General features: G+C 39.0%; 1 protein-coding gene across 10 annotated transcripts in view; it reads right to left on the reverse strand.

Annotated features, from left to right (window-relative positions):
* The window catches only part of NTNG1 (netrin G1), a 369,174-nt gene that overhangs the window by 162,651 nt on the left and 179,691 nt on the right, over positions 1-26,832 (reverse strand). For all 10 annotated transcript variants that reach the window (XM_027536349.1, XM_027536357.1, XM_027536358.1 and 7 more), the window contains exon 3: positions 5,161-5,801. In XM_027536349.1, coding sequence (XP_027392150.1) covers positions 5,161-5,801 — 641 coding nt within the window. The remainder of the gene's footprint in view (positions 1-5,160; positions 5,802-26,832) is intronic.

Below are 26,832 nucleotides of genomic sequence, written 5' to 3' on the forward strand. Positions count from 1 at the left end.
TCAGGACTAACTGGGAAGAATGGACAAATGCCAGGTCAAACGTGTCAAAAGCACCCTTCAGGATGCCTCTCACAGGAGAAGTGAAGAGCAAATATTTTAGTGGACTTATTCAAATTGCAGCTAGAAAAAAGAGTAGGAGAACTTGTAGGATAAATGTAAGTCTTTTATAATTAGCAGAGCACTTTTGTATTACATGTGTTTTGCAAATTATTTGAAAAAAAAAAAACTGTAGAATGCTCAGGTGCTTTTATACTTTTAAGTTTCCACAGGTGTTTCTACTTACCTAATATCACAAGTTTGTACACTAACCATTTGAAAACCTTCCTTCAAGAAAGTGAATTTCAACCCCATTTTGTCCCAGTTAGAGCAAATACAACAGCAGTCATATTTTATAGTGAGGGCTTACGAGTATATCTTATTCTTTCTGAGGTAAGAGTAGAGGGGGGCCTTTCTCACTCCTGACACCTAAAGAGAATACTTCTGCCCCTGGACTTTCCCAGCTCCTGAGACTAGGCAGGGAGGCTGTGGTTCTAAGCTGGGGCATCAGTGAAGGGAAGAAAGCACCCAAAACTGTGTAGAAGTGGGGCTTCTGTGCGAGTGCTCCCTGGCTCCTTTCTTAAAGATAGATGGAGGCATAGAGGGCAACGTCAATTCTGTAATTAGTAACTGACAGCCAACTGCCTATAGAGAGCTTGGGTAGGCTCTGAAGGGGTTAAGAAATGAGTAAACACCGCTGAGAAAAAAATATTGATAATTATGTTTAGGAATATTGTGTAACAAGGCAAGTAATGGAGATGTTCATTAGCGTTTTCTACCACTGAGAAAAGTTCTTACAATTCTATGCTAAATCTCTAGAGGTTGAAAAAAATTTTTCTATTATCTTATATATGATACATTGCTGACAATATATCTTACAAAACAATGAACGTATTGTCCAGTGATCATCGGTCTTTCAGACTATTACAGTAAATCACATTACTTCCTTGAAGCTTTTCACCTCAAAAAAACAATAATGTTGAATTTATATTCTATAAAGTCTATCTGTCTGAGAAATATAATGTTTACTTTTTGATTAATTTAAATCTGTTTAGACAGAAACAAAACACTTAAAAAGCAGAACTTCCAATTGTGTAATTAAGAATACATTTTGGACATTATCTGTATTTAATCAGCCTGGGCATTTAACTGTCTGTCTGTATAAAAAAGATGTTCAGAACAAACATCTACTCTTCACTTTTCCTCTCACCCCTCATCTGGGGAGATTTTATTTATGCATTAGATGACCTTTTTGGCCATTAGAACCATCTTGCTTCACCAGTTAATTAACACAAGTACCATAATTTAATACAGTTAATGCTACTTGATGCCCTTTAATGTACTTTCCATTAGTAATATTATTGTAGTATTACCCTGTAAATTAAAATGAGATCAAGACTAAGAGAGCCACTCTTTAATTAAGGTACTGGCACACTCCTCTATTATTCACTAGAGAAAATCACCCTGATTTACTGAAGCAGGACATCCATAAGTCAGAATTAGTCCATGAAGATTATTAGGTTTATTGAACAATGTAAGTAACACAGAATCACTAAGAATGCCAACAGCCATGTGTCTTCTTTTCCCTCCATTATCTTAATAAATTACACAATAAGATGGAGTAAATGGAAGCCAAAAAAGTGTGGGCAAATGAGGAATAAAATTTTTATGATGTGATTATAGTTGTTGTCACCAGTGAAACTGGTATCAGATGTGTCACATGCTAAAAAAGAACATAAATGCTACACTGGTTTAGTAACAATCAAAACATCATTTTTTACAGCAAATTATACTAGCCAGTACAAAACATACACATATGTGCACAGGAAGTAGAGAAATGGAGTTCATAGTCTTCAGTCAATTCGAACAAAGACACTCCACTGTTTTTGTTTCATAGCTTACTATTTCAAGCAGAAAAAACCTGTAGTATTATGTGTCCACTAGTACTTTGGCCACCTCATGCGAAGAGTTGACTCATTGGAAAAGACTCTGATGCTGGGAGGGACTGGGGGCAAGAGGAGAAGGGGACAGCAGAGGATGAGATGGCTGGATGGCATCACTGACTCGATGGACGTGAGTCTGAGTGAACTCCGGGAGTTGGTGAGGGACAGGGAGGCCTGGCGTGCTGCGATTCATGGGGTCGTGAAGAGTCGGACATGACTGAGCGACTGATCTGATCTGATCTGATCTGATTGTAAGGAAATTTACCCATTTCCTCCAAATAACTCATGCCAATTCTCACATTATGATGGGGGTGGAGGGGGCGTGACAGGTAGAAAAACATCTATTATCATGATCAGACACAGACATGTAAAAGTAAGTTACACGTTGCAATCACATCCAGGCTGGAGAAGAGTGGGCTGAGGGAAGCAAAGACTTCAGTTATATTTTGGAAAGCTTGTATTTATAATATTCTTGAAAAGAAACTTTTAGAACTTTATTTTAGACATGATCAATTAATGTTCAACCCCTCTGTAGATTATTTACTATGCAGGAAGAAGAAAACTCAGGATTTTCACCCAATGGGAATTTTCTACTCTGTATCAGTTTCTTTGCTGAAAGGGCTGTGAACCAGGCAACAACTTAACAGTCCCCTTTGGTGGCTCCATCTTCCTTACATAACTTAGAAGCTGGAGACACGCCGGAGCCATCAGGCCTTAGATCTTTAGTCCCTCCTCTGAGACTAAAAATACCGCGGCCACCTGGTGCCTAGCACAGATGTTGCCCTGAGGAATCTGGACAGAGTTTGGAAGTGACAGAGTGGGACCTTATGGAAGGGGCTCACCTCTACTGGACCTTTCTCTTTTGCCCAGCTGTTTCCTCACCAGCTTACAGTTGACTGGTGAACAGGAAAAGACAGAGGTGAGTTCCAGAGAAGGGAGGAGGGCTCCTCCAAACTCCTCAGAACCACTGAAATGCAGCTGAAGGAGAGTACTAGGGTGAGGGTTAAAAGATAACTGATAAATCCGATGGGATTCTACACTTGTACCATGGCACCTTTAGGTCATAGTCTGTCTGACCCCATAGAGAATGCACAAAAATGCCTCTAGCTTCAAAATATACTTTACACTCTCTTGACTACTCAGAGGAAACAAAAATAAATATCTAATGACAGAAATAAGGCCTAACAATGGTTATTTCCCAGCCAAAGAACATCACAAGACTGCCTTTTTTATAAATGTAAAATGAGAGTTTTAGAGAAGTTGGACTATAAAGATTTTGGCTTAGATTAAGGAATTCTCAAACTGTAAGTAAACTGACCTAGGTGATTCTACCTAACAATATAGATCATACTGGGATTCAAATTCAAATATCAGCTTATTAATTGAGCAATTATTCTTGTAGATAAAACAGAATACCTGTTACTTTGCTATGGTTTGCTGTTATTAACAATATCAATGTCAACTATTTTTATATATTACATGTTCCCAAGAATAAGATACTGGAAACTGATATTGTGCTAAAACACTCACAAGTACAATAGCTGCTTTTTATTATAAATCACAAGCTCATATTTAAGGTCATAGCTCCACACTGCTCTCTCATTATACCCTGGTAATATATGAACCTTAGAACCCACAAGCTCAATATTGAACCAGTGCATATTTCTTTCAGATTTGCTCTAAAGATAACTTCACCAAACTTCACCAAGCCTCGGTTAAAAGTTTTTAAAGAGGCTCCATAGCTAAAGACTCTTGACTCTTCCATGAGAAACGTGAAGCTAGAACAAAGCTGAGAATAGGTGGCCATCAGTTCCTGCTACTCTCCATAAGTAAGATTCCATAAGGTACAATCCCTTTGCCACTGTACTGAGCTCATGCCCACCAGCTCATTCTGTATGCCCACTATGGCCCTCACCTAGCAGCAGTGACTACTTCTTCCAGTGCACAAGTGTATAAGTGCTATCACTAAAGTTGGGTTGAGAGAACTCTCTGAAAGCCCAGCGAGTCTCAACACTTCTCTAGTCTCTGAGGACTAAGCCGCCATTAGAGATGCTGGAAGCCAGTAAACTTAATGAATCCTGACTTGTTTAGCTAAACCTACACAATATATGCACTGTTTATACATAGGATTAAATAAAGCTACACAGTTAACTAAAGCTACATGATGTATGTACTGTTTATATTCTTATTGTCATATATTTGATTTAAAGCTCTCTTGGCATTTTTAGAATGATTTTTGCTCTGCTTCACACTTCCATTTTTCCCCCCATTGTGCTCTATACTCCACTCTTATATTTAGTTTTCCTACCTCATCATCTCATGCTTCAACTCCCATCAGCTGGTTATTCTGGTAATATGCCGCAAAAAAATTAGGTTGAAAATCTCTGTTGGTGGTCTTGGTTCTCATTATTCAAGTTTTTTATTTAAATGTCTTCAAAGTCCTTGGAAACCTGCTCAACTGTGTCTCTGGTATATTATCAAAACAAAGACATACCTGACTGTGAGCATTAATGCATTTGAACTTTGGTCAGCCTGTAATTGACCGATAAAATGAAGACAGCATGACTCATATTTTAAGTGATAGCTTATTGTTTTAAAATAATAACATCCAAAACCCTGAAAAGTAAAGGTTTCCCTGCTTTAACAAATGTAATGTTTCCTAACTGCTTTTGGTTCCGATTTAATAAATGTAAAGAGATATCATTTTCATTTTCAGAATTTTTTAAATACTACATAACAAAACATAAACAGAGAGTTGCGCCATGCTAAAACCCTCTCTTGAATCAAAAACAATAGTAAGAACAACTGTTTTTCAGTTCCTTTTACAGAGACGCTGGCTTTGTTGCCCTGGCTTCTTTACCTTAAGGACTTAAACCACCCCCTGACCTAGGAGTTCCTTGGTCTCAAGTAAGGTGCTTTTCTTTTTCTTTTTTTTTTGCCTTTGGTTTAAATGCTATGAAATCCCACCAGGTTCAGGATCAGTGACAGCAAGTCTGCGATCAAAAATTACTGCTGAGTTAGAAGGGTCTCAAATGCCTCAGAACTTACCTCTAGGCCGGTGTTCCTGAGAAAATCTTGCAATAGAAAGTGACAAATGTCACTCTTTAGCTGCACAACCAGCAAACTGGCCTTTTCTTTGGAAACACCCATTCTCATTCAAGCCAAACAACTGTTTTCTTACCTTCCGTGCACCTTTATGTCTGAGATTGCGTAAAAGTAGCGTGCCAAGCGTAGCTCATCTACAAATATTTCCCCGACGGCGGGTCTCAAAAGCCTTATCCTCAGGTCTGTGACCGTAAAGAAATCTCTGAGTTTCTTGGTTGTATCCAGTTGTCCGTAGAGGGAAGCCATATTGCGTAACCAAGGTCCGGCAAAAAATGCGAACCTGTCTTTGATTTCAAAGTGGATGATTTTGCTATTTGTCGTATAACCTGTGGAGTACTCTTCAGTGCAAATGATTTCTAAGACCGTATGCTGTGATAAATCCTTCACGGATTTAGGATCCATGTGAAAAGCGTCTAAGCAGTCTGTGGCATAATACTGATACGGCTGCCACGTTCGTCCATAGTCAAGAGACTTCTCCAGGATCATTTGGTCTGGACGCCCTGATTCAAAGGTAATAACTATGTTGTCTGTTAGCTCGATAGTTTTGCTCCAAGACAGAGTGATGTTAACCTGGAGAGGCTTGGGATACTCTTTCCAAGTAGCAGACTGCCAAAAGGTGGAGGGATGTCTTCCTTCAAAGTCAAACATCAGTTCCGGTGGGTGTGCCAGTTCTGGGGTACTTGCATCACACTCATTATTGCACATGTACGGGTTGCCCTATGGAAGAAGAACAAAAGAGGGTGCGTCAAAACACTGCTATGACACAAGTCTTGCCATCTTGCTATTACTGAGTAGGAGGCTAGGAGAAAAAGGAAGGGGAAAAAAAAAAAAAAACCAACCTGTTTGCAGCAATCATTTTTATTTGCCATAACTGGATTCTCCTCTTTAATAGCTTAAAAAAAAAATAGAGACAATATGGTAATTTTCTTGTCTTGCTTCCTTCCATGATCTTTAAGAAATGAAACAGTTTATTTATCCCATATGTGTTAGACCCATAATGTGATCCCAGAAGCACAAAGACACTGAGCAACTAACAGCTCAGTACTTCCACAGCCCCTTAGAAAGATGCTATAGAAAGCAAGGAGATTCCTCTGTGCCTCAAGGGCGTTCCTCAAGAGCACAGTTTTTTAAAAAGTCATTTTTCAAGTAAAGCTTTAGAATTTGCAATGAACCATAGATTTGTTTGGGAGACAATACCCCCATACAACATTCAGCTTCTTTTTGCTTCACCTCAAATCCATCACTCGTAACAGGGTCCCTGCTTCATAAAGCTTGCTTTTAAAGCATTTACTTTGTTCACCACAAATCATTAAAATGTGGTACACTCCAGGCTCTGGGGCTTGGTCCAAACATCTGCCATCCTATTAGCTAGAGGCAAGGGGATTGTCCAGGAAAGACTTTGGGCGGGGGTGTGCTCCAACTTATCAGAAGAGGAAAAGCCAGCACTTAATTAGAAGGTTTTTACAGAGTCACAGTCATTTGATGTGTTTACTCTGTGCTGGCCCACAGTGAGCTCTCCATGGATGTTAGCCATTATTATTATTTTCTTTCACACAAAGGCTAATTCCTTCACATTCCACCTCAACAAGAAGCTGAAAATAAGTTTCCTTGTCATATCACAAGTTATAACACCACTTACGTGAAACTAAATGGCTGCTCTCAGATTTTATCAGTAGACTGATACCACATCAAACAACTGGCTTCCCAATTTGGGTTTCATTTTTTGTTTTTTAAAAATGGTATCATTTGGAGTCAACTATTCAGGTATTTCTCTATTATCCTGTACTGGGTAATTTTAACCGCAGATGGGTAAAAGATTCGATCCTCTGACATTGTTCTTAGGCTTTTTTTTTTTTTTTTTTCTTTTTTCTTTTTCATGAACTAGGAGCTTTCCATCATATCTACAGGATGCATAAGCTGAGTCTCAAATAATGAATTTACACTTTAGACGTCGATGCTCAGTTACTGGCTGACTCCTTTGAAATATGAGATGAACATTGGAGACTTGCTTCGGCCTCCCTAGAGGCAATTTCCTCCTACCTAGTCAGCTAAAACTTTCACTCTCTCTTTCCCATTAATGCAACTGAATCCTAAAGCTGGCAACAAGTTTGGGGGTCTGAGTATAACTGAGAAGGGGCAGGAGAAAGGAGAGAAGGTACATTATTTGAGGAACAGAACTGTTTTAAAAAGATATTCAAGGCATCAGTGATAGTGGAAATGTTTCTGTTCTCTCTCGAATTTCAATATCCTATTCCTGATCCCAGCGTCTGCGGCACTATTTATAGTATCCCCTTCAAAATGAGCCAAGGGGGGGAATAAGTTTCTGTTCCAGGTGGAATAAATCACCAAATTTATTATTATTTAAACTCTTTTAAGCATACCAGAGAGCCAAATGCATAGCTCTGCAAACTGGCAAAGACTTTTTATGGAGGGCTATAAATATTGTGGAATCTGTCAGGATTTATAAATTCTAAATATATGGAAATGCACATTTTACTGGAAGGGGTCAGATTTACACAAATCACACCTTCATTTGAAATTTACTGAAAAAATATGGTCACTTCAAAATTTACCAGCATGTAGCCATCTGCACAATCATTAACATGGATGCTACCACCTTTCTCCTGACAAAAGTGTCTTCATCTGAGGTCAAGGATATTGAAACACAGGAAATCAACTCTGCGGGATACACCAAAGTGAGTTATCAGACATTTGTATTAAGTCTTGTTGAAAGACAGCATTTCTTCCACTTCCACTCAGATACACAGAGCTTCTGAGATGGAGACAGGGTGCTGGGACAAAAAAAAAAAAAAAAAGGCACAGCTAGCTGATTCTGGGTTTGGTTCAGTAATAATAAGCCTGTCTTAAAAAATATGCTTGAAGACATACATTTAAGAAGCACTCATTTCCACCTCTGATAAAAAGTGTTGACAATACCCTGTATTTATTTAGCATTTATGGACCGGTTGCTTTACATGTATTATGCTGGGTAATCCTTTTCATCTCCTCTCTATCTTACAGAAGAGAAAATTGAGGCATAGAGAAGTGTTAAGCAACTTGCCCAAGGTCATATAACAGAGTGAGTAAGTGGTGGAGCCGGAACCCACTTTCTCTGCACCTGATCTGGCCCTTTCAACTCCTAAGTCAATGGTGCTCCCTATATGGAACCTAGTTATGGGAACAAGAGTAGGCTGGCAGAATCGAAGAACCTATGACCAGGCCTCAGGTCTTCTTGGCTTGGAGAGCCCTAATGAGCATTATCATACCTCTGAGAGGCCTTGATATTAAGAACCTTCCTTAGCTTCATGTACTACCCAGTTTCAGAAACTTATTTGACCATGGAACTCTTTTTTGTTTTAGTAATCCCTACTTGTATACCACATAAGTAGAGTTCTAGAGAGCATCCTTTGAGATTCTCTGCTTGTATTACTCTTAAAATTGTAAGCACATGGATGGGATGCCAACCAACAGGGCACAACCTAAAGCTTTAGTTCATTAATGAAGATGTAGCCAAATCTTGTACTCTTTGCTTCTGTTCCAGAGGGACATGCTTCCACTTGGCTTGAGAAGACAGCGAATCCAGGATAAATGCTTACTCTTACATCCAATTGTCAGCTATCAAAATGCATGCTGGGAAGAGGGGAAATTTTCATTTCTTTGCACTGATTTGGTGCCTTAGACACCAGAGAAATTGAGAGAAAAGCTGTAATTATTGACTGCTTACAGTATTACTATATTTAAGGCACTTGTCTTGGCTCTCAGGATATAACACTAAACAAATCCAAGTCCTTGCTTTTAGAATAGCTTCCATCTTAGTCAAGGGAGATGTACTAAAAAAAAACAAAAACAAAAATCCGATATGTAATGCTTCATAATGTTACATGATGATAACTGCTATACAGAAAAATAAAGCAAATTGGAGGAGAGAATGGTGTTGGAGAAAGGATACTGATTGTAATTTTATACTGGGAGGTGAGAGAAAATCTCACCTGAACAATACAACATTTGAGCAGATTAAGAGCAATTCCCAGTTTACACAGGAGACAATCAGAGGTTAACCAAAATGACAATTTCATACTTTATATGACTCTATTCCTAGAGATAATTTTAGCAGCACAACGATTTACTAAAATCATTCAGTAAACAAATCATTTCAAATGGAAAACTACACTAATGAATGCAGATACCAAAACCCAAACATAAAAAATTGAACTATTCATATTTCATAGCATCCATGCTCTTTTAGGAGATTAACGATTTGATGACCATTAAGAATTGATGCTTTCAAATTGTGGTGCTGGGGAAGACTCTTGAGAGCCGCTTGGACTGAAAGGAGATCAAACCAGTCAATCCTAAAGGAAATCAATCCTGAATATTTATTGGAAGGACCGATGCTGAAGCTCCAATGCTTTGGCCACCTGATGTGAAGAACTGACTCATTGGAAAAGACTCTGATGCTGGGAAAGATTGAGGGCAGGAGGAGAAGGGGGCAAGAGAGGATGAGATGGTTGGATAGCATCACTGACTCAATGGACATGAATCTGAACAAACTCCAGGAGATACAGAAGGACAGGGAAGCCTGGCATGCTGTAGTCCATGTAGTTGCAAAGAGTCGGGCACGGGACTAAGTGACTGAACAACAACAACATAACTTACTAGAGATAATGACATTGACAGAAAATTAGCTGAGGGGAAAAAAAAGTCCTTCTGGTTCCCTAAGAAGAAACCCTGCATGTTAGGTGAGAGAGGAAAAGAAGAAAGCCAAAGCTGAAAATCTTACAATTCTAGAAAGACAAAGCTGGAGGAGAGATTATATGCTAAAATATTTAGTGTAAATATTTCACAAGGGTGTGATCTGTAGTACTGTTGTTATAGAGAATTATCAACATGAAAACAATTGCTGTTAAAGGGATTACATTAATTAAAATTTCAACTATTTCAACCACACCCTAATCCTCTCTAATACAATCAACAATAAAATTTATATAAGAAAAACAACTTCTTCTTACTTGCAAGAGCAAAGAACACTTCTAGCTGCTAAAACTAACAGATTCAGGCATTTGCAAGTGTAAGTAATTATTTTGTGGCCAGCAGGCAGTCTTAAATAGATCTTAATGTAAGTCGTACAAGGAACAGATCCTTAGCTGATTGTCTATGGACAAAGCAGAAAATATTTATGGCTATGCTGATAATATTTACACTATTAAGAAATGTCTAAATAATTAAACAGACACTGCTGCTAAATATTCAATATTTGTATAACAATTAGAAGACTGTGATGCTTAGCTTCATTTAAAAAATAATGTAATATTTTACTACTGAGAGAAATGAAGGTAGTTATTAATTAGTACTTTGTAGCCAAAGTCGAATGCTGTTACTCTTCTTTAATGTGTTTTCAGAACTTAGAGGAATAAATAAAATTTTAGATATGTTTTTACTGTTTCTATGGACAGAAGTGTCTTCCCTCTGTTAGTTCAGTTCAGTTTAGACGCTCAGTTGTGTCCAACTCGTTGCAGCCCCATGGACTGCAGCACTCCAGGCTTCCATGTCCATCACCAACTCCTGGAGCCTACCCAAACTCACGTCCATTGAGTCGGTGATGCCATCCATCATCTCATCCTCTGTCGTCCCCTTCTCCTCCTGCCCTCAATCTTTCCCAGCATCAGGGTCTTTTCCAATGAGTCAGCTCTTCGCATCAGGTGGCCAAAGTATTGGAATTTCAACTTCAACATCAGTCCTTCCAATGAACACCCAGGACTGATCTCCTTTAGGATGGACTGGTTGGATCTCCTTGCAGTCCATGGGACTCTCAAGAGTCTTCTCCAACACCACAGTTCAAAAGCATCAATTCTTCAGCACTCAGCTTTCTTCACAGTCCAACTCTCACATCCATACACGACCACTGGAAAAACCATAGCCTTACCTAGACAGACCTTTGATGGCAAAATAATGTCTCTGCTTTTTAATATGCTGTCTAGGTTGGTCATAACTTTCCTTTCAAGGAGTAAGCCTCTTTTAATTTCATGGGGGCAATCACCATCTGCAGTGATTTTGGAGCCCCCCCAAAATAAAGTCAGCCACCGTTTCCACTGTTTCCCCATCTATTTGCCATGAAGTGATGGGACCAGACACTTAAAAAGAACATCCTTTTACCTAAGATCTGCTAGACCCTTTAGAGTTAAAAAAAAAAAAAAAGGAAATTCTATATAAGCAGTATATAATGTAATCCTTGTGGTTCCTACCATTGTGAACTTACTTTTTCAAGCTTAACCTGTTGGCAAACTATTGGGAATGACAGTTGGAAATATAGAGAATTCTCATGGCAGATTTGCTACAAACCTGTAAATTTACATCCCATGCAGGCATGTGCTTACAAGTGGCTATGCGAAGCATTTGGGTTAACACTTACATGGATCGTGAAAAACACTGAGAAAGAATGGCCTAGCAACCATGTGCCTCTGGCTCATTCTTGTTTGTTTCATTGGTAACAGTGGAAAAACAAACAAACAAATAAAAAATGACACAAAACCCAGGGGAGCAGAAACTGCTGCATTATTCTGGGATAGCACTCCTGACCTGTTTCCACTGCGATTTTGAAATGGACATCAGTATGGTCAAGTGCCACACTGGTAAAGAATCCGCCTGCCAATGCAGGAGACACGAGAGATGTGGCTTCGATGCCTGGTCAGAAAGATCCCCTAGAGAAAGAAATGGAAATCCATTCCTGTATTCTTGCCTGGAAAATTTCATGGACTGAGGAGCCTGGTAGACTACTGCCTACGGATGTGCAAAGAATTGTACCTACTGAGCGAAGAGGCATGCACATGCACATACACACACACACATATGGCTTTGCCAATGCAAGGTTTTCAAAGGGTAAAGACACCAGTAGCACAGTCCATGGCTCAGCTCTCAGAGAAACAGACCATGAGCTGCCAGGCTTTAGCTGCTAGGCTAGGTGATCGCCCTCAGGAGATGGCTCCTTTTTCTCCTCTTTCAATACAGCTCATTGGGAGCCAAGCAGGACAGTTTTGGGGAGGCTGGTGATTGATCTCTTTATATCAGAGGGGCAATTTTTGGTTGGGGGGATTCCCCACTCCCAGTCCTTTCTTGGAACTTCTTGGTCTTGGAACTTCTGGATTCTTCCTTGGCTCTAATAAAGGCGAAAGGCCCCTCCTTTATGACTTATGTGATGAAACTTGGGCTACTCTGAGTATGGGAGCTTGTGTAGTCATGCTGAGTTAGTCATGCTGAGGTTCCCTCTTCAGGCCATATAGCTTTGTTACTGACATTAGGGAGAACAGAGAGAAATCTGAAGTAGTGGCTTCCCAGATGGCGCTAGTGGTAAAATACCTGTCTGACTATGCTGGAGACATAAGAGACATGGGTTTGATCCCTGGGCTGGGAAGATCCTCAGGAGGAGGGCATGGCAACCCACTCGGGTATTCTTGCTGGGAGAATCCCATGAACAGAGGAACCTGGTGGAGTACAGTCCATGGGTTTGCAAAGAGTCAGACACAACTAAAGTGACTTAGCACACATGCACACACAATCCAAGATAGTGGATATCTTTTCCAGAAATCTGAAAGATAAATATCAGTGCCACCAATACTGAAAAACACTTGATGACCACAGCAATGGGGACAGACTCTATGTCCTCAGATGGGAAAAACTCACAAGACAGAGCGTTTCCAGGTGTCCATTGTTCCTTTGGAAACAAAGGGCGAGATTTCTTCAAATGGCAATGCAATTTCACTTTGTAACCTGCCCTATGGATTGGCAGGGACCCCAATGTAGGGCTTACACATGGTAACAAGATAGCTTGAACATTATCCTGGGACTGTCCCAACTAAAATGTTACATAACGGCTATTATAAAAGTACCTGTGTATTTGGGGGAGCATTAGTCCCAACTCTGAGCGTGGGATACAGGATAAAGAATTTTATTTTTGTAACTCTGAAGTTAAAAACTGACTACTCCAGTTTCTAATGGAAGCCCTCACTCATCACAAAGATTCCTCCCTGCCATAGATAAGGGCTTAAGGCCTGATTGAAGCTGTTGCTTGTTTCCATCTGCTCACTGACAATTCTGCGTGTGGACTTTTTTACTCAGGAATAAAGACAGGAGGGCTTAACCTTTCTACAAGAAGAATGCTGCAAGCCATATCACAGATTACGGGCCATAATAGACACCCGTGTAAATCCCCACAGAGGATTATGGTTAGGATTTTCAAACTGGTGAAGGCTGCAGAGGTCAAAAAGACCAAGTTTCTAAGAAGGAGCCGATAAAATTCTCAAGCCACAAACCACAAAAATGGATTCATATATAGCATCTAATTCATTACTTGGTATGTACTGAAGAAGAAATATATATTCATAGAATGAAGTGGGTTTGAAAGCTAATATCTACTGAAAAACACTGTAGTAAACTCATATTATAACAGGTAAGGCAATTGTTTTTTAAATTTTATTTTCTTAATAAATACTACTGAAAAACCTTTGGTACAATATTTTTGCCTTACAAATAGTCTCAAAATAGACCAGAACACAGACATTTAAATTTTAATAACACAAAGCTGAAGCAGGCTGTCAACAGTTTAAGTAACTTAGGAGAAACAAGGTGAGCAAAATACCACAAAGGTAGGAATGTTCTGCATCCTGATACCTTCACACATTGTGAGAATTAGTTTGAACATTTTCAATCTTGGAAGATCTGATTTGATCTCCCAAACTGCTTAATTTTTCTCTCACATGAGAAAGCAATCCAAGATCTGCTTGACGTCCATCTTCTGAAAGCCATCATCTTTAAGAGAGTATTGGAAGACCAAAGCGTCCTCTGTTGAAGAGATCACTTAATTGTCACAGGTGGCAGGGGATCTTTCTAATGTGACATCCAAATGTGACTGGGTTTTGGTGAGTCTATTCTGATTTCTCATACTCCTTATTTCTTTCAAATGCCCTCCTTCCAAGTTCATTAGCTGTTTACTGGGTACCACTGCTATTTTTAAAATATTGTAAAAAAAACACATTATTAATACAGTAAAATGTTTACAATTTAGTAGTGAAGTTTAGACCTAAGCAAGCAACAAAATCACATGTTTCTCAGGTTGGCTCCTCCTGCCTTTAGAGAGAGCATCGGGTGTCCTTGAAGGTAAACAGTGTCACTTAAGACCTTGTACAAGCTCCTGGAGTTTCACCCCTTGGTACATAAATAGACATATTTTTGTATTAAAAACAGACATTTAATGGAGTAAGATGCAAAAATAAATTTGCAAGTGTTTTTAGAAAAGAAAACAGAGACCTTTCATGCTTGTAACAGACTTGGAGGTAGGTGTCAAAGACCATGGAACAAGAGTATGAAGGAGGAAGAGTCTAGGGGCTCAGCTGGGTGATAATTTATTCACTCCAACATCCTTCCTGCATATCTAAACCACTCTGTAGTGGTTGCAGCAACACAAGCTTTACCAAGACTGAGAACTGTAGCTTAAACCATCTCATCAAATTCCAACCTGAGAACATTTGCTGCTCTCGGGGCTGCAAAGAGTCGAACATGACTGAGCGACTGAATACCACCACCACCACCACCACCACCAATGGTAACCGAGGTAGTAGTCTTCATATACTAAAATCTCCACGTTTTTTTAAAAAGTGAATTTGTAACTCTCCTTCCACCATGTCATAATATATACTATGCACACAATGCTATATAAATTTTAAGTTGTGTAAGAAATACATTAAGTCCAGTCCCACTCCTCAGGAATTTGGTTTCAATATATTGGGTGAACCAGGAACATGATTTAACAAATTTACTAGATGATTTTGATGCAGATCCCCTCTGGATCATACTTTGATAATGCTGGTGTATTGTTTAAGAACCAACGTCCTAGGTTAGAGCTGCCTAGGTTTGATTCCAGCTCTACCATTTAGTTGTTACATAATTTTGAACAAGCTACTTGCCTTTTTGAGCCCTGAATTCTTCTTTAAATTCATATAATAATACATATTCTATGATGTTAATTTGAAATAAAATTACATAAGTGTTTAGCATCTCCTTGACATGCAATGAGTGCTCAATAATTATTAATAGTAGCTAGCATTATCCATGCTCCTCCCTCTATATTCCTTGACTCTGAGAATGACACAAAATTTTCCATTTCTGAATCAGGAAACCTGGGGACCATTTTATATTTTTCTCTTTTTCTTCAGTTTGTTCACCAGCCAAGTTCTCCAGATGCAACTCATCACCACAGCATTATTCATACTGCCAATGCTGTCCTTAGGTTTTTTTTTTCTTTAATATTTTAAAATTTAAAAAATATTCTTCTCCTGAATTACTGCAATAGATTTTTATAATTATACCATCATTTCTTTGTCATGTATTTTATTTATTCATTTATTTATTTTGGTTTTTGGCTATGGTGGGTCTTCGTTGCTGCATGCAGGCTTTCTCTAATTGGTGGCAAGCAGGGACTACTCTTCATTGCAGTGCGCCAGCTGCTCACTGCAGTGGCTTCTCTTGTTTTGAAGCACAGGCTCCAGGCATTCAGGCTGCAGCAGCTGCAGCCTGTGGGCTCTAGAGCACTGGATCAGTAGTTATGGTGCACAGGCTTAGTTGTCCTGTGGCATGTGCAATCTTCCCAGACTAGGGATTGAACTGGTGTCCCTTGCATTACAAGGTAGATTCTTAACCACTGGACCACCAGGGAAGCCCAGAGTTACTGTAACAGATTCTTAAATGTTCGCGCTCCATGGTATGGTTATGTAGTTCTCTTATAATCTATTCTCTACCTAGCTGTTACAGTAATCTTTCTAAAATCCAAAACTAACTGTATCACACCTCCTCTTAAAGCTCTTTAATGGACTTCCCATTACCTTCAGGAGTACAATTCAAATTCCCAGCTTTTAAGATCCTTCAAGATCTGGCCTCTGTAATTTTTATTTCGTAATTCACTCAAGTTCATACCTCATAAGTTGAACGTACCAACCTATGAGTATATGTGTATAAACAGTGGACCATATGCATTATTATATGACTCATCATATTAAATTCTGGTTGTTTATTTTTATGTCTCCTCCACTAGAGTTCTATGAGAACTGGTACATAATAAGGGTGCAACAAAAATTTATGGATCAAAAGAACACAAGGAAAGCAGAAAAACAGGAAGTCAGAGAGGAAACAGAATAAATTAAGTAGATTCAAAGTTTGGAATAAGATGGGAAGGATTTGCTCATAGGTTGGTGATTTGGGATCAAACAGATAACCAAGCTTTAAGAATGTCCCAGCTCCCTAAGTTGCAGATAGAATTTGTTTGGTGTAATTCGCTGTATCAAAAAAGAATAAAGTCACACAAAAAACAGAGTCCAACTCCAAGTGCATTATGCCTGTGTGTGATTGATACAGTTACTGGGACTTCTGGTGAGGTTGGAGGACAAAGACAAATGGCATGAGCTTCAATTATGTCCCAGTCCTTTCCTGGTGTTCATTTGATCTTCATTTTTCTCCATCAGTCACAGTAGTATTTCTCCTAGTGAGTTTACAGCCAACGATCTCTTTTCCTCACCTCATCTTTCCTTACTTATCCAACCCACAGCATTCTTCTAAGTATACAGGAGTAGCTAAATACCAAGAGTTTTATTTATTTTTGGACAATTATGGAGAACAAAATAAGACTGAAGGAAGAAGCTGCAAAAGAGATGGTTGTAATTTTAAAATACCCAGGCACAGAAGTACCTCAGTAGTGCAAATCCTTGAAAAAATATAAGATGTGCAAATGTGGAAACTGTTGTCCAACTTTCTTGTTGTTCAATAACAAAGCACATATATTTTGCTGGAAAAGAAGGAAGTGGTCTTTATTTAATCTGCTACTGCTTAAATGGCTCTCCTAATTACAGAAATCCTTCAAAACTTCACTTCCAAATCAATAGTTCTTATTATGAAACTAGAAAGACTCTGGAACTGACCTAAAGTTAGGTGAGTCTATTTCCAATGACATCTAGAACAGGAACTGAGATGTCCTTAGAAATTGTGGAGTGTCATGATAACTACAGCACAGCACATTCAATAATGAAAGGGGGAATGGACTGGAGGTTGAGAGGCACAAGGATCTGCAATGAAGTGAATAGAAAGGTATGCAAGATTCGACAGAAATTAGATTGACTGAAAGTGGAGAAAAAAAGAAAAAGACAGAATCATTGGTGACACCAAGGTTTAATGCCTGGTAAAAAGTGAAAAAGGTATCTATCTACAACTAGTAAAAGATTTGCCCTCTATCACTGCCTATCCCAGCAGAGTTCCATTTGCAAAATGTTAGTTTGATAGCCAATGTAACTGAAAACTTTTTAAAATGTCATAAAGATTTTTAATTCATAATGTTCAACAAAATATTTTAAAGTTCTCCATCATCAGTTGCTACGTCGTGTCCAACTCTTTGTGACCCTGTGAACTGCAGCATACCAGGCTTTCCTCTCCTTCACTATCTCCTGGAATTTGTTCAAACTCATGTCCATTGAGTCGTTGATGCCATCCAACCATCTCATCTTCTGTTGCCTTCTTCTTTTGTCTTCAATCATTCCCAGCTTCAGGGCCTTTTCCAGTGAGTTGACTCTTCACATCAGGTGGCCAAAGTACTGGAGCTTCAGCTTCAGCCTCAGTCCTTCCAGTGAATATTCAGGGTTGATTTCCTTTAGGATTGAATGGTTTGATCTCCTTGCTGTCCAGGGGATCTCAAGAGTCTTCTCCATACCACAGTTCAAAACCACTAAATTTTTCTCATTTAGCCTTCCAATTCTCACATCCATACTGTCTGTCTGCTGCTGCTGCTGCTAAGTCACTTCAGTTGTGTCCGACTCTATGCAACCCCATAGACGGCAGCCCACCAGGCTCCGCCATCCCTGGGATTCTCCAGGCAAGAACACTGGAGTGGGTTGCCATTTCCTTCTCCAATGCATGAAAGTGAAAAGTGAAAGTGAAGTCGCTCAGTCGAGTCCGACTGAGCAACCCCATGGACTGCAGCCTACCAGGCTCCTCCGTCCATGGGATTTTCCAGGCAAGAGTACTGGAGTTGGGTGCCATTGCCTTCTCCAACACTGTCTGCCTACTTCATTACAAATCCAGCTAGTCTGTTTTCCTCAAATATCCTTCTTACACGTTATTCTAGTTTGGAAAATAAAGACCCAAGAGTCCAAAAGGCAAAACAGAGCCCTCAGGAGCCAGTGCAAGGAGTTGTAAATACTCTTAAGGAGCTAAGTGGAACCAACCATATTTTCAACAAGAGACTACTAGAGCTGGAAACTGCAACCCAAGGAATGAACAAGTTATGTTACCCTTCCCAAAGCAGTCACAAGGAAGTGGGAAAAAATCAAGCGGAAGAGTGAATAGGACTAAGCGTTGGAAGGTAAATAGAAACTAGTAAAAATAGGAACAGGTTAGGAGTAATGTGAAGATAAGCCATGTGAGCTGCAAACTAGTGATGCATGGGGGTATCAGTGGTGGACGAAGATGAAATCATTATTTTCAAGCCTGGATCACTGGAACAAATATTTTTTTATCAAGAAGTAGCAGCTTCTCCTGTAATGAACAAAAGCACAGAACTGTGTTTCTCAGAATTCACATCCCACCCCTCTGTGAATTCTTTATGCCTCTGTTTTCTGGTCTATATAATAGGAATAACAGTACATTTTCATAGCATTTTTGTGAGGATTAAATGAGCTAATACGCAGAAGAGCTTAGCATGGTGTCTGGCACGTAGTGGAACCTCAATAAATGTCCAGGATACTATTATCATCATGACTGGCATTATTATCATTGCTGTTTCTAACTATGACCTTTCCAACTTGTTTTCTCTTAAAAGCTTCCTCTTCAGAGTCAATTATTGCCACCAAATAGTTTAGTAGTCAGTTCTTCAAAGTAGGCTAATAAAATGGAGGGGCGAAGTTAATCTCTTCATAGAATACATAGAATAAATCAATCTTTTGAGAATCCAAATGCAAAAATGCCATTCCTATTATTTATGTTGTAACTATACAAGGTCCCAGGGTGCTGTTTGTGGACTAATATAAAAACATTGGGCTTCCCCAGTGTCTCACAGTAAAGAATCTGCCTGCAGTGCAGGATATGCAGGTTTGGGTTCGACCCCTGGGTCAGGAAGATCCCCTGGAGGATGGCACAGCAGGCCACTTTCTCCATTCTTGCTTGGAGAATACCATGAACAGAGGAGCCTGGTGGGCTTCAGTCCATAGGCTCCCAAAGAGTCAGATGTGACTGAAGTGATTGAGCACATAAAAACATCCACAGATGACTCTTAGAAAATACCCTATCTATCACTCAGAATCAAACCTGTTATAGTAGCTATGCCCAATCTGGGCTTTCTAGGTGGTGCAGTGGTAAAGAATCTGCCCGACAATGCCAACATGAGTTCAATCCCTTGGTGAGAAATATCCCCTGGACCAGGAAATGATAACCCACTCCAGTATTCTTGCCTAGAAAAATTCCACGGACAGAGGAGCCTGGAAGGCTACAGTCCATGGAGTCGCAAAGAATCACACAGGACTGAGCAACTGAGCACACACACCTGGCCAATCTAGGGGGAAAAAACATAATCCTCCTACCCTGCCAGTCAACTCAGAATTCAGAGTAATTAAAACCCAGATGGGAAGAGATACACCTTAGACCGAATTTATACTCTTGAATTTATGAGCAAAATCAACTTGGAGAAATTATTTAACTTTTCTGGGCCTCTGTTTTCTCAAGTATAGAACCAAGACTACACCTCACTCCCAGGTAAAAACTAAAGCAGCTAATACCTTAGAAAAAGAAAACCCACACGTAACACAGAAACTGAAATATAGTTAACAACATAGATCCATTTTCTTCAATTTCCATTCTCTTTTCCTTTTAACAGTTCACACCTAGGTTTCCCAATACAGTAGCCACAAGGCTCACGTGTTTATTAAGGACTTGAAATGTAGCTAGTCTGAAATGAATGTGATGTAAGTATAAATCACACACTGGATTTCCAAGGCTTAGTACAAAACAATGAAAGTATCTCATTAATAACTTTATATTGATACATGTTAAAATGGTAATATTTTGGATATTCTAGGGAGATAGAACACACTGAAATTAGTTTAACCTGTTTGTTCCCCCCTTGTTATGTTTTCAATTAATTATATGAACACCTTATATTTCTCTTGGACAATACTAGTTTAAACAATCAACCAGATGTGATTAAGGTAACAACTCTCTGACAGGTGAATATTCATAATGGTCCTTCTACTTCTTGTAATTTAGATTGAAATGATCTTTGCCATCAATGGAAATAGGCACTTGATATCCTGGACGTGTTTGCTTTGGGCAACATGAGTACAGATGGCATGAAAAACAGTCTGACCTGCTGGTGAAAGCAAAGACTAAGATGAGAAATAGAATAATAGGGAATCTTTGAAGAATTGTCTGAGATTTGTGTTTTTCATGGCTAGGAAAGTCAAACAAAGAGCAGCCACAAGGACCAAAAGGTTCCTTAAAAATTACATGAAAAGAATATGAACGGGACGGTCAAAAATCAAACTGCAACAAGGATGCACTTAAGTTCCTTCAGAAAGGTAAATAGAAATTCCTCAACCCCAGTATTAATGTCATTCCAGAATTTAGGGTTAGGGGATGAGTTACTCTTTGTGCAGGAACTTCTTCTGGACCAATCATGTAGGAATTAATCAACTCCCCTAAAAAAAGGATGACCTCATGTATTGGTCATAAATGTGAACACATCATTTACTTACAACTGATTTTATTGGCAGCTTACAACCCACATTTGAGTTTATATATATATATATATATATATATATATATAAAATTAGGGCACTCTGGATATCTGAATATATGATATATGTTCAGGAGAGACATACAAATTTAATATGACCTCCAAGAAAATGCAATTCCTATCCTTGATAAAAAATTTATTTTAAAAGGCCAGAGGTTAAAAAAAAGAGTATATGATTAATAGTGCCACATATTTGAGAGAATATAAGGAATAAGAAAAATCGTCTGATTTGTCTTGAAAGTGGTTGTCAATGACCTTGAAAATACTTGTTATAATAGAGAGTTGAGGCAGAAACTATCATACTAGAGAATGATGGAATGATTTCTAAAAATTAGGGGAGGGGAGGAAGCAGGGGCTCAAAACACATGTTGGAGAGGTCTAAAATGAAAGCAAGGAAAATGGTGTAACAGTTTAGGGGAAAAGGATCAGGCAGTGCACTTTTAAGTCTGATCAGTTTTGATGACAAAGTGCAAATAAATGTAGTAGGAAAGGAGAAGATAAACATACTCATGAAAAAAGGTTAAGTATGGACTAAGTTGCTAAGTATCTACATTATAATTTTGCAAACACAGGATGTATTCCCAGTGCAAAAAACTCTCTTATGTGTTGGCTAAATCTTTTTAGTTAGTAGCCAGGATGTTCTATGACTAAGATTATTGAATAAATGCCTCCTTTGTTCCTCACCTTCTAATTTCATTAATCTGCTGTGGTTAACTTTCCCTTAAAGAAACCAATAAAAGGATTGATTTTAGGCAATTTCAGATCTTCCTCGATATTAGTTCAGGACCGTATCAGTGGAAAATCTACTTGTCTTGAATGGATTGCACTGGTCTACTCAAGTGATTTCAGAACTGAGAAGTCAGAAAATATTGAATTTTAAATATTAGATTATTTTATATTGGACTTTGGATCTAATTTTAGATATTAAAGTGTAAAATCACATTGTCCTTATTGCTAGCCTTCTTTTTTATCTTGCTGCAGGATCAGTATTGTTTTAGTACAGTATTTGATGGCTCATGAGCCTACAGGGTGAGGGAAAATATTTATATTACTTATTGAATGGTGGACAGGCCAAGATTTAAAATAAATTTTGCCAAACTTTAAATGCAGTAATGTATTAACATCTGGTGGCCAAGTCATATGTTGCTATTGTATCAATAGTAAAAGAAATATCAAACAAAACAAAACAAACACCAGGCTAACATGAAAAAGCGATGAATATGTTTGTATTTGTGGTGTTGCCTTCAAAAAGATGCTTTCAACCAAGAGAGACTGCCTCTGTATAGTCTGATATGTTGACACCATACAAAAAGTAGTAAACAAAAGCAAACGAACAGGACAGTTATTTTGACATATGGTAAGAATCATCAGTGGGTGTCCTCAGTGGCTCAGCAGTAAAAGAATCTGCTTGCAGTGCATGAGTTGCAGGTTCAATCCCTGGAAACTGAAGGTCCCCTGGAGAAGGAAATGACAACCCACCCCAGTATTCTTGCCTGGGAAATCCCACGGACAGAGAAACCTGGCAGGCTACAGCCCATGGGGTCGCAAAAAGTTGGATATGACTTAGCCACTAGGCAACATCACCACCAAGAATAATCAGTATTGAGCAATACTTAAGAGTATACTAAAACCAGAAACAACGTGCAGTTTGGGGCCCTCAAATGAAACAGAGACGTTTGATTTTTATTGAATTACATAAAAGGCCGAACTTTCTTTTGAAAAATGCCTAATGCTACAGAAATATACCTAATGTTGTTTTGTTTAAAACAATAATAATGACAAAAGCTAACATTTATTGTGAATTTATTATATGCTAGGGCTGTTCTAAGTACTCTATTCTCAATGTTTTACATGAATTAAATCTTTTGATTCTTGAAATAAAACAAACCAATCCTATGGGGGAATAAACTGTTATTTTATTATTATTATTATTCTCATCTTGCAGATAAGGAAACTGGGACTTAAGTGAACTGCCAAGATTGTAGTGGCAGCTAGTGGTGGCAGAAAGTGGACAGAACCAACTCTAAGCTTTTTTTTTTTTTACAATCAAAATATTGGTACACTACTGTAGCTCCAGAACAGAACCAAACTGATACTTTACTTGTTTCAGTCCCTGATAAGCATATTCTCTGTATAGTAAGAGTTTAAAGTTCTTGAAAGGATCAGATGCCAAGCAGGTTAGCAATCACTGGCTTATCATCAATGGAATATAGTGGGAACTAGGTTCTAGGAATAAAAAGTTATCAGAATAAGTGTTCCTATACCTGATCAAGACAAAGCAGGAAGAGTAAATTTGTGGCAAGTTCCAACTTGTGGAGTAGATCTATTTTAAATCCCTTTTACCTGAGACCAGGATTCATCCTAGAAACTGGAGTGAAACTAGACGGACAAGTCTTATCTAAAGCCAAGATAAAACTATTGCCTGGATAAGAAGAGAGCTGAGGCTATGACTCAAACAAGGCTTATTTAAAAAGATACAAGGTTCTGGGTGCAAAGGGGAGGACATGGTCTTAGGAAAGAAAAGAGTCAGTAAACTGAAAGACTCAGAATTCAGAGATCGAGAACTGGTGTCCAGGATCTTTGGGAGATTATATGGAAACTCTATGGAAAGAAAATGGCAAACAGCAAGCAAAGATGATCTCTAGGAAACAGGTAGAGCAGAATTTCCCAAAAGGATCTTACAGGAATATTAGCCTTATCGACAGTCTCCCTCGTTCAAACTCACAGTGGGAGTCTGTATTAAGGATGAGAAGTCACATGGCAAGGACACCTATCTGATTTAATCCAGCATTTTCCAAACTTACTTGACAAATAAATCTTTTGTTATTAAAATGATGTTGTGCTGCTGTTGCATAGAGTAGATTTTGGAACACTGTGGTGGATACAATTAAGAAGCAGATACAAAATAACCCATTACAGGAGTTGAAAAAAATACTGGAACATCTATTTCCACGTGTTACCTCATGCCTTAAATTTTATTTTGATATGTTTCATAATGCATAAAACATATTAGTGCAAAATAAGAACTTATTCTTATACAAAGGAATATACATAATTAAAAGTATATGCTCCCTATTTACTGATGAAGCACACATCTGATGAGTCTGGAGACAACCAGGAGAGGAAGGAGACCACTTGGGGTGGACATTCTCGACCAAAATGAAGCTCTAATCCATGAGAATGGAGAGGCTGTCCCCCATTCCTCCTCTGCTTTTGTTCCTTCTGCTGTCTGTCCAGGATGGACTCTAGCCGTTAGTGATAAGTACTACTGTCAAAGTCAATAATGGTATATGAAAACTTTCATAGATAGTAAGAGTTCTTGCTCCCTCAGAGTAAATCTGAAAATAAATCTAAACATTATATGATATTTTTTATTGATATTTCATGCTAAAATAAATGAATACACCAATAATTAATTCAGAGTATTAACAGAAGATGAAAGTAGAATTTGTACTCAGTCATGTCTGACTCCTTGCGACCCCATGGACTGGAACCCACCAGGTTCCTTTGTCCATAGGATTGTTCAGACAAGAATACTGGAGTGGGGTGGCATTTCCTTCTCCAGGGAATCTTCCTGACCCTGGGACCGAACCCGTGTTTCCTGTGTCTCCTGCACTGGCATGCAGATTCTTTACGACTAAGCCAAAGAAGAATGGGAAGCCTGAAAGTAGAATGTAAGATTTGTTAATTTTTAAGACTCAGGTAAAACTTCCAAATTTAAAAAGAAGAAATGGAGTAATTTCTTGATCTAGATCTCTTTTAATAAACTGAATATCACAAAACAGATCTAACTGCTGTTCCTAACTTAAAAAAAATTTTTTTTTAGTTGTCTGCAATTCACAGTTTATTATATTCAAGTAAACAGCTCTCTGAATTGCTTAACAATCACTTAGATTCAAGGTCACAGACTCAGGCCCCTAGGAGCCAGGAAGGCACCGGCAAACTGTGAAGTACACTGTGTGTAAAGAAATGTGTGTGAGTCTGGGGGGCTGGGGAACTCAGTTCAGTTCAGTTCAGTCGCTCAGTCGTGTCCGACTCTTTGCGACCCCATGAATCGCAGCACGCCAGGCCTCCCTGTCCATCACCAACTCCCGGAGTTCACCCAGACTCACATCCATCGAGTCAGTGATGCCATCCAGCCATCTCATCCTCTGTTGTCCCCTTTTCCTCCTGCCCCCAATCCCTCCCAGCATCAGATAGAGTCTTTTCCAATGAGTCAACTCTTCGCATGAGGTGGCCAAAGTACTGGAGTTTCAGCTTCAGCATCATTCCTTCCAAAGAAATCCCAGGGCTGATCTCCTTCAGAATGGACTGGTTGGATCTCCTTGCAGTCCAAGGGACTCTCAAGAGTCTTCTCCAACATCACAGTTCAAAAGCATCAATTCTTCGGCGCTCAGCCTTCTTCACAGTCCAACTCTCACATCCATACATGACCACAGGAAAAACCATAGCCTTCACTAGACGAACCTTTGTTGGCAAAGTAATGTCTCCGCTTTTGAATATGCTATCTAGGTTGGTCATAACTTTCCTTCCAAGGAGTAAGCGTCTTTTAATTTCAAGGCTGCAGTCGCCATCTGCAGTGATTTTGGAACCCTCCAAAATAAAGTCTGACACTGTTTCCATTGTTTCCCCATCTATTTCCCACGAAGTGATGGGACCGGATGCCATGATCTTCGTTTTCTAAATGTTGAGTTTTAAGCCAACTTTTTCATTCTCCACTTTCACTTTCATCAAGAGGCTTTTTAGTTCCTCTTCACTTTCTGCCATAAGGATGGTGTCATTTGCATATCTCAGGTTATTGATATTTCTCCCAGCAATCTTGATTCCAGCTCGTGTTTCTTCCAGTCCAGCATTTCTCATGATGTACTCTGCATATAAGTTAAATAAGCAGGGTGACAATGTACAGCCTTGATGTACTCCTTTTCCTATTTGGAACCAGTCTGTTGTTCCACGTCCAGTTCTAACTGTTGCTTCCTGACCTGCATACAGATTTCTCAAGAGGCAGGTCAGGTGGTCTGGCATTCTCAACTCTTTCAGAATTTTCCACAGTTTATTGTGATCCACACAGTCAAAGGCTTTGGCATAGTCAATAAAGCAGAAATAGATGTTTTTCTGGAACTCTCTTGCTTTTTCCATGATCCAGCAGATGTTGGCAATTTGATCTCTGGTTCCTCTGCCTTTTCTAAAACCAGCTTGCACATCAGGAAGTTCACGGTTCACATATTGCTGAAGCCTGGCTTGGAGAATTTTGAGAATTACTTTACTAGCGTGTGAGATGAGTGCAATTGTGTGGTAGTTTGAGCATTCTTTGGCATTGCCTTTCTTTGGGACTGGAATGAAAACTGACCTTTTCCAGTCCTGTGGTCACTGCTGAGTTTTCCAAATTTGCTGGCATACTGAGTGCAGCACTTTCACAGCATCATCTTTCAGGATTTGAAATAGCTCAATTGGAATTCCATCACCTCCACTAGCTTTGTTTGTAGTGATGCTTTCTAAGACCCACTTGACTTCACATTCCAGGATGTCTGGCTCTAGGTCAGTGATCTCACCATTGTGATTATCTGGGTCATGAAGATCTTTTTTGTACAGTTCTGTGTATTCTTGCCACCTCTTCTTAATATCTTCTGCTTCTGTTAGGTCCATACCATTTCTGTCCTTTATTGAGCCCATCTTCACATGAAATGTTCCCTTGTTATCTCTAATTTTCTTGAAGAGATCTCTAGTCTTTCCCATTCTGTTGTTTTCCTCTATTTCTTTGCATTGATCACTGAAGAAGGCTTTCTTATCTCTTCTTGCTATTCTTTGGAACTCTGGGGAACTCAGGCACTGGATAAGGGAAGCAATCACAGGTCAGTTCCAGCTGAGTCTCTCCATGTAGGAATTTGGATCCAGTTCAGCCACATTCTCTAATTTTTCAAGAGAAACTATAAA

Source organism: Bos indicus x Bos taurus, chromosome 3 (assembly GCF_003369695.1).
Source record: "Bos indicus x Bos taurus breed Angus x Brahman F1 hybrid chromosome 3, Bos_hybrid_MaternalHap_v2.0, whole genome shotgun sequence".
Taxonomy (NCBI): Eukaryota; Metazoa; Chordata; class Mammalia; order Artiodactyla; family Bovidae; genus Bos; species Bos indicus x Bos taurus.